Source organism: Epinephelus moara, chromosome 3, assembly GCF_006386435.1.
Source record: "Epinephelus moara isolate mb chromosome 3, YSFRI_EMoa_1.0, whole genome shotgun sequence".
Classification (NCBI taxonomy): Eukaryota; Metazoa; Chordata; class Actinopteri; order Perciformes; family Serranidae; genus Epinephelus; species Epinephelus moara.
The window spans coordinates 14,688,863-14,702,704 of NC_065508.1; the positions used below are offsets into that span (position 1 = coordinate 14,688,863).

Below are 13,842 nucleotides of genomic sequence, written 5' to 3' on the forward strand. Positions count from 1 at the left end.
TTGAGTGGCCGTAGGGCGGAAAAGGTTTTGGGGTGACATTCCGCTGTTTTGGGTGGCTCAAGCAAATGTGAAAGATTTGGTGTGAAGAAAATGGAAAGCGGTTGAAGTTGAAGCTGTTACACCGTCTTCCGTCCCGTTTATTGTTTTATTAATTATTCAGTTAGGCGAACCTAGAACGCTCGGCTATCACCATTAGCCACAGTTAACCAAGCTAGCCATGCTAACCAAGATAGCAGCTAGCGTCCTCCAATAAAGTCACTCCTGGCTCCAAAAAAACAAGATGGTGATGGTCATAATGCCAACTTGAGGCTTCAAAATGGGAGTCCACAAACCAGTGGGGTGATGTCAAGGTGGTAAGTCTATTATTTCATACAGTCTGCGGTTGGTTAGCCTAGGCTAAGCACCTGTCACAATTATGACATCACATCTTTACATAGTGGGATACAAAACGCCAACCTCAACGACCAGATGTAGGATATTACTCATTTTTTTTATTTTGAAAAGTCGTACCGGAAATCAATTGCATGTCGACGTGCTTGACAGTGATCCGCGCGCTCCCACTCCCTCCAGCTCCAGCAGCCTAGGAGGCGCACAGAGTAAAGTGGTCGTGTTTACTCTGTCTCTCTGCGTCTTCGCCATCAGTTTCTGTGCAGAAGATGTGACTGGGATTGATTTTGGATGCACGTGACTGGCGGTCATCGTTTTTTCCTTTCTTTTGCTGCGACGGAGTGATGCAGACTGGAAAGGATCGAATTTGGAATAAAACTTGGGTTGCGCGCCGGCATGGCACGTCAGGTGTTTCAGCGCTTGCATAGAGGCCGTTTCTTTCTGTCATGGTGTCAACACCCGCGGTGAGTTCGCCTGGAGCACTATGGAGGGGAGAAAGACACTTTTCTTCTGTCTTCTCTTCGCAGCGCAGCTCTGCCTGAGCTCAACACAAGTCCTCAGAATCGGTGAGCGCAACAGCTGTTTACGCACGGTGGTGTTGGCGTTTCCTTGCGTGTCTGAGTTGAACCAAGAGTGCTGCATGTGGGTTTGAGAGCATCTGTGTGCCTACTTCATCCTAGTCCAAGTCTGTGGTGAATACAGTTATTATGACCTTTAAGTTTGTTTAATGTTTCCCTCCATTTGCTATCACAGTATTTTGTGCTCATGGAAGTGATTATGGAATTCCTTCTTTTCCTTGTTATCTTGGTTATACTGTCAGTGACAATGTGTCAGAACAGAGGAGAAGGTTACATTAAAAGACAAAATACACTTTGACACTTTCCCCTGCTGGTTAATTGGAGATAACACCTATCAGTCCATATTGAGTCCACAAATTCAATTACTATGCAGAAAGCAAAGGTCGTCACAGTAGGCAGAAATTAATTTGAAATCAAATAGAGCTAAAATGTGTGCAGGATTCCTCTGAGCTGATAACTAAAATGTCCACCTTTATCAGTTCATCATCTTGAATAGACAGTGTCTTGCTGGTAATCATAATTTTGTCAAAATGTCTTCAAAAATGCCACAGATAAAGGGGAAGTTTTTCTGTATGATGCAGAGATTCTGAACTTTCAGCATACTTTGCAATCAGAGGGTTTGTTTGAAACTCACACGGTATCTTTGAAAGTTTAATTTTCAATCTAATTCCAAGTTTAGAGGACTACATGTTCTTATTGCTGCGCACACATCCAGACACACAAACAGCTGAAGTAATAGATTATTGATTCCTCCCTGTATACTCTTCTGGCCACCAGATGCACCTGTTTGGGCTTTTTTTAAAATTCAAAATACTGTACGTCCTCTAGCTTCTGATCTTCACAAACAGCTGAAACCTATCCATCACTGAAATGGATGTAACGTAACCAGCGAGGGCGATGCAATCATCCTCAGCCCTGCTGTCGTAGGCTGTGTAGTGGAGTTAAGAGGAGCGAGAGAACTTCACCTAGACTTGATTAGACAGGAGGAGGCTGGTGAGCGCTGTGGGCTGTGTTCATTATCCAAGTGTCTCACTTTCAGGCTTTGAATCACACCAGAATCGGATTGTAATATGTGGATGTAATTGGCTGAATAAATGGGGAATTGGTGTCACCGCCACCTGTTCCTAACTTGGAGAGGCACAGGCTGGAGGGGGTTCACATGCAGTACTGGTCCTGGATCAGATAACATGCAGTAACACTGTACAGATAGGCAGATATTCAGAGACACATTTCAACATGAACATTTCTTTTCACTGGAATTTTTGCATTTTGAGGTTGTAGTTTATCATGTTTGACAAGATACAGTAATGTATCTGATAATGAAGGTGGATCAGCATGTACTATTTATAATACTACATCATTGAACATTAAAGATTTGATTTTTCATTAGTGTTTTACAAATGAAAGTCCGATCATTGAAATTATTGCAGGTTCCAGGTTGTGAGCCTACGTTTAGGTGAAGAATCCTTTCCTTTTGACGGAACAGCTTTCCGTTTTAGCTCGGAGGATCAGGAGGGCAAACAGTCTGTGGGTGGGGTTTCTGATAAACTGAAGATCCCCTCCATATATATTTGAAGACATATAAGTATACTCTGTTTTGAGTAATAATTTGGGTCTGACTTTTTTTAATGAATTTTCCACAAAACAGTTCAATTAACTTGTTAAGAGGTATACAATTTCTCCTTCATTAAAAAATCCAGAATCTATGAATATGCAATTTTTTTTTGTTTCAGTGTACCTTTGGTTATGTTTTGATATGTGATCCTGCATCAGAAAATGAAAGGGTTAAAAAATATCTAAATGCTGGACACTTGTCCTCTGTACTTCACTGAGGTTTAAAGTGAGTGTGGAAGAAATCTTTTTGCTGAAGAAGTTTCAGGTCCAATTTGAAGGAGGAAAATCGTTACAGCTTTAGAGACAATACAGATGATTATGGATTTTAAACAATCTGTTGTCTGTGATGATAACCAAGTGGTGAGCAGAGTAACAATAGAAAAATACACATCTCGGCTCGCTAAGCCAAATTAACACCAAGGTATTAATTGTAACTGCAGAAAATGAAAAATGGAAGCATCAGAGATTCTGGATCACATTTAGTTCCTGCAAACTCCACCTAATTCAGAATTCACAACATGAAAATTAAACTAAAAGATATGAAATTTTCCTCTATATGAGCAGAGGGAAACTTTCTCCTTCAGTGGATTCATGTTAAAACAGTCTTCTGGTGTCTAATCTCTATAAACACATCCTGCATATGAATGCAGAATCTGAAGGCAACAGAGCAAGATTTTGGTATTGAAAGTGTTCTGGTTTCAGTTTGAAGTCCGTTTGTAGTCCAGGTAATATTGACCAGTAATGTTTGAACAGGGTTTGGTTGTATGCAGGTAAACAATTTGCGTGGAAAGCATTGGCCAAAATGCCATCTCGGATGCTACTGGCTATCATCTGATTAGGATTAACCTTCTTTGGAATTAATTTATCTGCATTCATATGCAGATATCTGTTTATAAATCATCATTAGACCGATAGCTGGAGGTTTCCAAGATCGCTAATCGGACTGTAAACAATGACCAGCACACGGGAGATGAAGTCTTGTCCCGGATATCCGTTATCTAGATATCCGAGGGCTATGCCGGAACCCATGAAATATTGGCCGTTGCCCTCAGAGGCTAAATGTTATTAGACCAATAGCTGATGGGTTCCGAGATTGTCTAGTGTCAAACTCACATGCGACATTTTGCACAGTGAAGGTCACACATTTAAGTGCATATGAGTAGCAATAAGCAAAAACACATCATTAAGTGGAGGAGGACTTTAAAAGACCTTGCTATAAGGACAAAGGTTAGGCTACACTGAATTACAGAGGATAGACACCAGACAAATGGCTCACAACCTGCCAACCAAATTTAAACATGTTTAACAGAACTTAACTATATATCTGCCTATTACTTACTCAAAAAGCATTACTGCCACCTTTGTGTTAACACACTAAGCAGGTCATTAATATCAACTTCCACATAAGAGCCCAAGCGGCGCTCGGTTTTTGAGGCTGTTAAGAAAAAGAAAATTGAATGATAATGTCGGCTGCTGTGATGTAAGAGTTCTTTTATAGGCTATACATCTTGATAACATCTTGATTTACACTCGCCTAGGTGTTAGATCTCTTTTTAGCATGGGCAGCATTTTGTTCATTTTATCTGGTGAAGTCCACAGATGCACATGCAGAGGGATTCTGATCTGGAGTTTAGCTCTGGGTTACACATTAATATTCAAGACCATTCAAGACCAGTAAGTTCAGCTTTGATGGTTCAGCTCAGACCCCCTTTAACAACACAAGTCTTAAATTTTACACGACTGTAAAAGATTTCAATTCATAGACTCCCAGTGTCTCTGTGTGTGTGCATGTTAATGTATTTGAGACAGTGAGAGAAATCGCAGAAGTTGGCTCCAGGTGTCGCTTTCTGTTAGCTCGAAGTGAAGCCGGAGGCTGTAACCTACATTTATAAAGAGCGTACCTGCCTAATTTTATTCATTAGTTCCTCTCTCTCCAACAACTGGCCATTAGGAAAACAAATTAATCTCTCCTCAGCCAAATTGCCAGAGTTTTGAAAGTTGGCCTACACAAATATACTGGGGAGCTGGCTGCCTCGGTGGTGTGATCGTTCATCACGCTGGCAGAAACCCAGGACTTTTGGTTGTGAGAAAGGAGAGGGCGCTGTAGTTTGTCATGGGATTGCACTGATAACATTCCATTTGTACGTATTGATCCTGAGGCTTTTCTTTTGACGTGCAGATTGAGTTCAGAATGGCGAGCGAAACACACATCCTTGCCTTCTTTTTCTTTGGCCGATTCAGCTGCTCAAAACAAATGATTTTGGAACCCGAGAGAGAGATTCAATCTGAGGGAAAGCTGTGTTTTCTTTGCCAGCGTGATTGCAACTGCAGCACCTACTGCTTTGATGGTACAAAACCAGTGCCCAAAATGGCAAACAGCAGCCAATAACTCTAGTTCTTAAATAGTAAGCTGGTAAAATTCTGACAAAGTGCTACGACTGAGGCTAATTGTCTTGTGCTGAATAAGCACTGCCATTGATTTCTGGACCAAAAGCATCATATGAGCTTTTGTGTGAAATTATTTTTTCTGCACACCACTCTCACCTATTAAAGTGCTTGCTGGCTGTGTTGTAGGACCGTTGACTTTATGATACCACTCAGAGTCTTTTTGGTGCCCTTACAGTCATTTTCTGTCTGTCTGTCTTTTTCTCGTTTTCTCCTCTGATGTGTCATCGTCACCCATTTGTGCGACTCTCTTGATTTGTTGTTGGGAACAAAATGTTTCCCCCGTGTTTTCTCAGCCAGGGTGCAGTCAGTGAAATGTCAGTCATTCACTTTGACACCTGAGACCCCTCTTTTCCTCCCCTCCCAGATGCATTTCCTCCTGCCTGTAGCTACTAGCTATCGTGCACGACAGTCCTCTGTTTTCAGAGAGACACAGATGGCAGTAGTTTCTGTCACTGTCAGCATAAAACAGGAGAACACTCTTGTCCAGCTCAGTGATCTTCCAGAGCTGCTGCAAAGATGCGCACTTCTTCTGTCTCAGGTACTGAGAGTCATTTTGATGTATAACTGCCTGCCACTGAAATGTAGTGCTAAATAAAAGATGACTCAGCGACAGCATGCATTTTGGTGATCACCATCTGGAGGTCAAAGAGATGACAAAGAAATTATTTTTTTCCCGCACAAACTTTGTCCCCTCTCTTTTGTTGAAAATGTGAAATTCAGTGGAACATGGTTTACAGTAATTAGTGATGTAAAGCCTGCATACTAATCTACCGTAATGGCACTTAATCATCCACAATCATTCCATTTCCAAATCAGCAATGTGTAAATTTAGCTTTTCCTCAAACTCTGGCAGCCTGATAGTTTTAATGATGAAAAAGTGGTACGAGACAACAACAGCGCCTTGTATCCAGATTGCAGCAGGGTGTTCATAATGTCTCACTAATCTCTATGCAAATAGCAGGTTAGCATCTGCATGTCAAAAATCGTCATTCAGAAATGACAGATAGAGAATTTAGCAGTGGTTTCACCCCACCAAAACACAAAACTGTAACATCAAAGGTTGGTCTCCAGAGTGTGAACATATTTTTTCCCTTTATTGTATCATAGCTTCCCTGTTTCTGTTTTTAACGAAAAAGAAATACTCTAAAACATTGTCCAACAACACAAATCCTACACAAACATTAATCACTGTGGACGCAAATGGAAAAAACTTTGACTTAATGTTTACACTCATCCTCGATTTGACCATAATGAGCCGCCTTGTGTTTTCAGCAGCCTCAGTGCTTCTTGAGTGTGCTTATATTTTATGCAGATAAAATCTACCTGCAAACCCCAAAAGCATGTTAAAAGGCATTTACGGAGTCCTGTGGGTCCTTTGAAACTTTTAACGCCCATTTATGCTGTCTTGTAGGCCAGATGGATGCGTGTTCCTGAGGCAAATTATTCCTCATTATTTTGGGAGCTGAATGAATGCTTTTAGTGCTCCGAGGTACATTAATTCATTTGCATGGAAAAAAACACCTTGTTTAAAAAAAAAGAGAAATTCCATTTTTATGATTGCTGCAGTCACAACCCGCAGTAGAGTTCAAACTGCTCTGCAAGAAGGGATGACACAAGACTAATGTAAAACATAATTATTTGTAATTAAATATCGAAGTGACGGATGGATGGGTTGACATTCTCTGCGCACACACACACACACACACGCACACACAAACAAACAGCTTTATCTCCCCGGTGGGTTGTTGAAGAGATTGATCAGGTCTGCGTGACAGGTTGGCACAAAGCTCAGATTTGTTCTTCAGCTTTTTGTTTTATGTTTTCCTCCCACCGCAGCAGGCGGATAAATCTCTCATCCATCCGTCGTACTGTACCACATATTCACATTTTTATGGCACAGTTTTTCTCCCAGTTACAGCGACATACCTGCTAATCACAGTAACTGCAGTAGAAATGACATTTTTATGTTAATGGACTAATGATTCTTGATTATAATTACTAATTGGCTGCCCTTGCATTACAAGGACTTATTTGTGACACATTTTGAGTGCCTGTGTTCGAGTTTGAATGCATTCGAATCTGTGGCATTTGTTAGCAAATTAATGTTCTTTAAGCGTGCACAGGAGATCAGTCAACACTTCACACATAAGTCATTTTGAGGGAGTGACATGTATCAGCTATTGATCATGATCGCCAAGTCACACAGCCAGACATTAAATCAGGTTGTTAATTTATGTTGTGCACTGTGACTGAGTTCTGCTCATCTTCACACAGCACATGAAGCTCATCAGGCTGCACTACCTGTACAGTACTTGACCAACAGTTGTTACCAAGCTCACACAAAATACCGTTACCTCCTCTGCCTCCTGTATTATATCATCGTGTTATATGTAAGCAACAATTATCTCAGCTGAATTAATAGTCCACCTGTTGGGACCGCCTAATGATTCAGGATGCATCAAACGACTCCCCTGGATCTTTATCACTGCCTGTTTGTGGAAATGAGAAACTGGGATGTGTTTCAAACAGCAGGCAATTTAGGGGGGGGGACACCATATCTGCCACCCCTCTCCAACTGCTGAGTCCAGACCATAGACTGTATAAACAGGACTTAGATGCTGTCTTATCTGGCCGTGGATATATAAATGATAAATTAGTGAATTAATTTCTTAAGGGGGTGTTAGGATTAGGGGGTCCTGCTCTACTGTGCTGTGATTTGTGCTAACCCTAACCATGTCGAACTAGCTAATCACAGCATAGTAGGGCAAGACTAGGCATAACACTCTTGGGGAAAAAATAATGTGATTACCCACTGACTTCCAGGGTTTTTCCTGGCTCAAAAATGAGGCAGAGGTGGTACCATCCTGATTATGTGTACCATTCCTTCAGCTGGTTCAAGGAAACTCTTTTTACAGTCAACATCGTTTAGGAGTTGTAATAATTGATTTATAACTGAATGATTGGAAATAAACTAGTTATTAATAAATTGTGGTCTAATGGTTACAAGGATAGTCAGTAGTGTCTATAATGTGAATTCCTGGATATTAAATATTCATTTTCTGTTGTGGTCCCAGTGATATTTGTAGTGTACTGAAGTAGCAAATCACATAACCTGGATAAGATATGTTTGAGACTGAATAGTGTCCACAAATAAAGGACCACTTACAGCAGTACAAACCCTGATGTACTTAAGTGCCACAGTTTTCAGTTGGGCTGAGTGTCAAACCTTAATACTTTGTTGGGCTCAAACACTAAAAGCTGGTTTGGTAGTCATCTTCATTTCAAAGATCTTGGGCTTCCATTATTAAATGAATGAAAGGTTTTACAGTTTATGTTCTGCATGTTCATTTTTGTATCGATGCCAAAACTCAGTAATCATAACCATATTTCAATTAGGAGAGACAGAAGAATGAAGGAAAGATAATAGTTAATACCAAATATGAGTGCACAGATGCTGATTAAGATTTAACAGAAGTCTTTGGCGCTTGGACACCAGAGGGAGATATTTTGTGATCGAGGGACATCTGAGCTGCAGCAGGATAAATCCCCCCATGGAGCCCAGACACTGGTGGTGGTGGTGGCTGATGAGTCTGAGGCTGCTGACTGCTGAGGCGTATGAGGCTGATGAATCCGTAAAGACTAGGTGGTGATGGGGAGGTGGAGGGCGCATGCATGTCTGTCGCAAGAAAGAACTACAGCAGAGAAAGAACCATATTTAAAATGAGGAGCGGTAAGATGATAGACTGACAGAGAAGCTGTGTCGCTGTGCTATTGGTTGATTGTGAATCAGGTGAAAACAGCTGTTGACTCAATTGACAGACCCAGACACCTAGAGATAGTGAGTGAGCATGCGTGCGAGGAGTGAATGGCAGGATGAGAAAGAAACTTACAGCCTGAGCATGAAAAGTATTGTCTTCCTGACTGACCTTTCGCTAGAGCTTCATTAGTATTAGGTCTAAGTGATAAGGGTGAAATCAAATATCAGGGTATTTTGACTAACTACCTTGATATCAATATTGTATTGTATTGGTGCTTTCACAGAATATTTACACAGTAAGATTTTTGATAAAATCACCAGAAATGTGGATGTAACGATTAAGTGGCAAATAATGGAGCAGCTAGAGCAGTCTGGTAAGCTTAGAAAATGACATCACTTTACTGTATAGCAGCCTTTAAAACCAAGAAACAACAACACTTAAGATATTATGATGTCCAAAATCGAAGACAATATCTAGTCTCATTTCACAATATCGATATTATATCAATATTCTGCCAAACTCCAGTCAATAAGTATGACACCAGCCCTGCATCTCAGCCATAATGTAATTGTTTGGATGTGCATAAGTCTAATACCCACTCACTCAGTTAATCCAAAAATGTATGCAGACACATGTCTTTTCTGGGCTTGAGCAAAGCTCAATCTGTGCTTTGCCTGGCCCTCGCAACACCCTTGAGGAATATGGAAACACCCAATACATGCAAACCATTACAGAGCCGTATACACCATATTGTGAGCTATATCATTATGAGCCAATACATCTGGACTGGAGTGAATGAATGTAATGGTACTAAACTGCCTGAGTGCTTCTGAGCAAACCAGACAATCATGACAAGCTTATAGGATTTCTGTTCTTCCGCCCTGTTGTTTCTGTTCTGACAAGTAATTTCAGAGTTTGACACTGTATGTTTTTATAACAGTATAAGCTGGGGAAATCATTGTTATCTTTTGCTCACAATAAGGCTTCAGCAGCAGAGGACAGACAGGAAGTCTTTTATTAGAGCTGGAAAAAATAGCACAACAAATAGACCAAATTGTTTCAGTCTGAGCAAACATCTGCAGTATCAGCAAGGGAGTAAAAACTTGCTAAGGAAACTAACCTGAAAAATACAACTATGAGACTGACTATTACATGTCCAATATATATATTTATATATTTTTTTATGGTCCCTGTCTTGACTGATGCGACTTGACTCGCCTTTCAAAAGCCTGTTTTGAACCTCCAAGAGAAGCTCTTAAAGCCTTTTTATTTCCTGCCCTTTCACACTGCAGGAGCAATTACGCTACTTCCATTTCATCTCGCCTTTGAGTCCACATTTCACATCTTCTGCACCCGGATGACAGGATGTTGATGAGGAGTTCCGGGGCAATTTCAGAAGTCTGTCTGAACAGCATTGTTTCTTCAAAGGCTCCTGACAGCTGGTCTATGCAGCGAGTCGTGTGTGGCCTTGGGTCCCCGCATAGTAAAAACTCAGAACAGTGGAGGAGCCGCTCTGTATTACTTTCTCTCCACTTTCAGACACAAAGTGTTGAGAATATATTTTATCTCTCTAAGAAAAAATTACGATTGTTCATCTTTGAGCACTTAATATTCATCTTCATTTGCATGCTCCTGTGGGAACTCCAAATTAATTCTCCGCTCATAGAATAATGAAGCTGGAGGTATTGAAACTACAAATATTATCTTTTTTATTGTGGACATAACATATTTATGGATTTGGTTATGGCTGGGAGGTTTGGTTTGCATAAAAAAACTATTTGAAATGACCCTCATTAAATCAGGCTGTAGAGAACATTTGGTGTAATTTTAGATTGTGAAGCCTCTTGCGCTGCTTCGTCTTACAAATAAGAATGCTGTGCACCTTGTCTGGCTCATTGCAGGTGTATTCATCCATTTTTTGTGTTTGCTTTCCATGTCTCTGTGAACAGAGCCTTCATGAAGGGGTTATAAATTGTAACTTTGTCTTTATTAATGGTTAATAAAACTTTGTCTGAACTTTTGGGTTGCGAGCTTGTGACAAATCCCCGACTGGTTAGTTAGTGGTCTTCTGGGGAGACGATCTGAACCAAAATCCTTTTATCACCATCTTATCAACATTTAACTGCAGACTTTGTCATTAAACCCCTTTTCAATGACTTGACATTTTTAACAGCAGGTGAAATGTGTTAGAAAAAGTGAGAAAACCATGAGCGTTTATTAAAGGACTACCACTTTATAACTGCATTAAACAGAAAGAATATGCAACGTGCAGTGGGATTTTTTCCAACCTCATGAACCAAACGTGTTCTTATTAATGTCTCTGCCAATTAAATTACGTAATCACCATTAATGAAGCTATTATTTCCCACTTTATGAAGGATACTTCATTAGAAAGTGGTTCCTGTAATATCAAAGAAATGAACTCACTTCAACTGTTCACCAATGCTATTGGGTTTTACTCCTCTGTTGGTAATTTCTTATATTTGATCAAATAAAATCAATTTAATCAGAACAAGTTGTTTTCATGCAGAGTACATGCGTACTTGGATGATTATAAGCATGTTTGTGCCCTGTTTTGAAGCTGCCTGGGTCTAACAACCACTTGTTGATTCAAATCAGAACTCCAATAATTGGGAGGCATAATTAGCAAATTGTGCAAATTTATTTTCCATGTTGCAAACACTATTCGCACAGTTGCTCTCAGAAATGTTTTCACGACAGTCAAACAGCTGCCTTTTAAAGCATAATCATTCTTCTCTATTTAATTGAACTTCTTTTTGTTCTTGTTAAATGTTATTGACTGAAACTTCAAAATCTGAATTTGGTTTATTGCCAAGCAGGTTTTCACATGAAAGGAATTCGCTTTGGTGTTTTGGTGCTTAGACAAGAAACATCAATATAATATAGAAAATAATATAATAAACATTTTTTAAAATACTAGATATGAACAATGTAATAGTTGACAATAAATGGGCTTGGCAAGAATGTGCAAAAACATATTCCAAGGCAGGGTGTAAATCTCATTTTAGTTCACAGGCCACATATATTCCGATTTGATCACAAGTAGGACGGACCAATAAAACCATTGCATAATATCCCTTAAATAACAAACAAATTTTTCCATTTTTTCTTTCAAGAAATACATTTTAAAGACACTAATCTATTTACAAAACAGATGACAAACAGCCTGTGATGTCATCAGAAGAATAAATGCAATTTTAACAATGTTTCTCAGTTTTCCCACATTCAGTCAGTGGATACTCACTGTCATTACCACATGTGCATATTTGGGTACATTTCCGCTCCTGTGTAGTAATCCTGACGTCATCACACCAAACTAAAATGAAAGAAAAGAACTCTATTTTGGTTGTGGTGGAAAAGCCTCTGAAGCACCATTTTACATGGGTAAAAAAAGCTATTCAGTCTTTATCTTGCTCCTGAAACCTGGCATCTCTTAGCTTTCACAAGTGCATCACTACGAGGTGGGCAAGGTCATCCAGTGGGCCAGATTCGACCCTTTGGTGGGCCGGTTCTGTTCTCTGGGCCGTATATTTTACATCCCTGTTCTAAGATGAAAAGTATTAAGAATTAAAAGAAAATTAATGTAGAGAGATACAGACCCAAAGATTTTGCTTTACTTTTATGTCCCACTCATTAAAGGATAACTTTGGTATTTTTCAACCTGGGCCCTATTTCCCCATGTGTATGTGTGCGTATGATTCATAGGTACAATTCGTTTTAAAATTGGTTCAATATTGAGGGAGGCAGATACAGCTGGCAGCCGCAAGGTAGATATGGGGGCAAATGCATCCCGTATAAGTTTGCGCATTAAAAGTGCTTTTTTTCGCCACTGACCGGTTCAGATTGCCAGTGCTATCTCTGTAAATAGCATATTAAGCGTTTCGAACATTGTTTATATAACATTACCTCCACTGTGTCTGTAGCTCTCTCTACTCGTGGGACAGCCGTTTTCTTGAGGAAGAGGTGTTTCGGGATTGGATGTCTTCTCTTCTTCGGCTGGCAGTAGTCATCTTGGGAGAAGTGAGCACTGCAGACCCGATGGTCTGCAAGGCGCAGTGTCTGGACAGTGTTAGCATCCATTTGTAGCACAACTAGCCACAACTTCAGCATCTCGCCGTCCGACAAAGGCAGCCTATGAAAGCCATACGGGGTGTTGCGCGACATCCTGTTCTTGCAATTCGGATAAGCATCAATCGATGCAGTAAAACTCTCAACTGTACTCCGGGACAACCAGCGCCACTCTGAGCGGTGCTCAGCATGGCTCCTCTGTTTTCTTCCAGCAACAAGCAAAGCTCTCGCGAGATGACGTCACACACAGCCGGGAGGAGGTGAAGGGTAAGGGAAATGCTTAGTATGCTATTTACAGAGATAGCACTGGCGGTCTGAACTGGTCAGTGGCGAAAAAAGCACTTTTAATGCGCAAACTTATACGGGACGCATTTGAGTTGTACCTATGAATCATATGCGCACATACACATGGGGAAATAGGGCCCAGGTTGAAAAATACCGAAGTTATCCTTTAATCTGTCATCATGAGTTTTCAGTATCCAGTTAAGCATAGTTCCATCAACAGTACAGCTGCCTGTTGGCTAAATGAGTACAGTCATGCCTATTATGGTGCTAACCTGCTAACTCTGTGGCTGAGTCATGTTAGCGTAATAATAGTAATAAAATATATTTATTAATCCCAGAGGGATAATTCAATTTTTTTCACTGTTACATTAAATTCAAAGTAAGTAATTGATTATTTGCAGCCTCAATTAATAAAAAAAGTTTGTTGCTTGAGCTCTCATCATATGACCTGCTGTTCATGTGTCCAAACTGCCAAACAGGAAGTAAGAGCTTCCAATAGGCTTTAAAGAGGGAACTCAGACTGTACAAAGGTTTTTATTGCTGAAAGGAATATGCTATTTAAGTACTGTATTGTCAATGCTACGGTGTTAGGACAATTTGAATAATGATTTCTTTTCTTGATGTCTTTATTTATTATGGGCTAACTTGACTGGTTTGTCTGTAGCAGGAGCTTCCTTTTTAAA

At 40.2% G+C, this 13,842-nt stretch overlaps 1 protein-coding gene across 6 annotated transcripts in view; it reads left to right on the forward strand.

The window, feature by feature from the left end:
- The first annotated feature begins 565 nt into the window (after window positions 1–565).
- Window positions 566–13,842, forward strand: part of grik1a (glutamate receptor, ionotropic, kainate 1a) — a 43,680-nt gene continuing 30,403 nt past the window's right edge. For 5 of the 6 annotated variants that reach the window (XM_050041251.1, XM_050041253.1, XM_050041256.1 and 2 more), the window contains exon 1: window positions 566–953. In XM_050041251.1, coding sequence (XP_049897208.1) covers window positions 872–953 — 82 coding nt within the window. In that variant the 5' untranslated portion in view covers window positions 566–871. The remainder of the gene's footprint in view (window positions 954–13,842) is intronic. The other variant, XM_050041255.1, reaches the window with a different exon arrangement.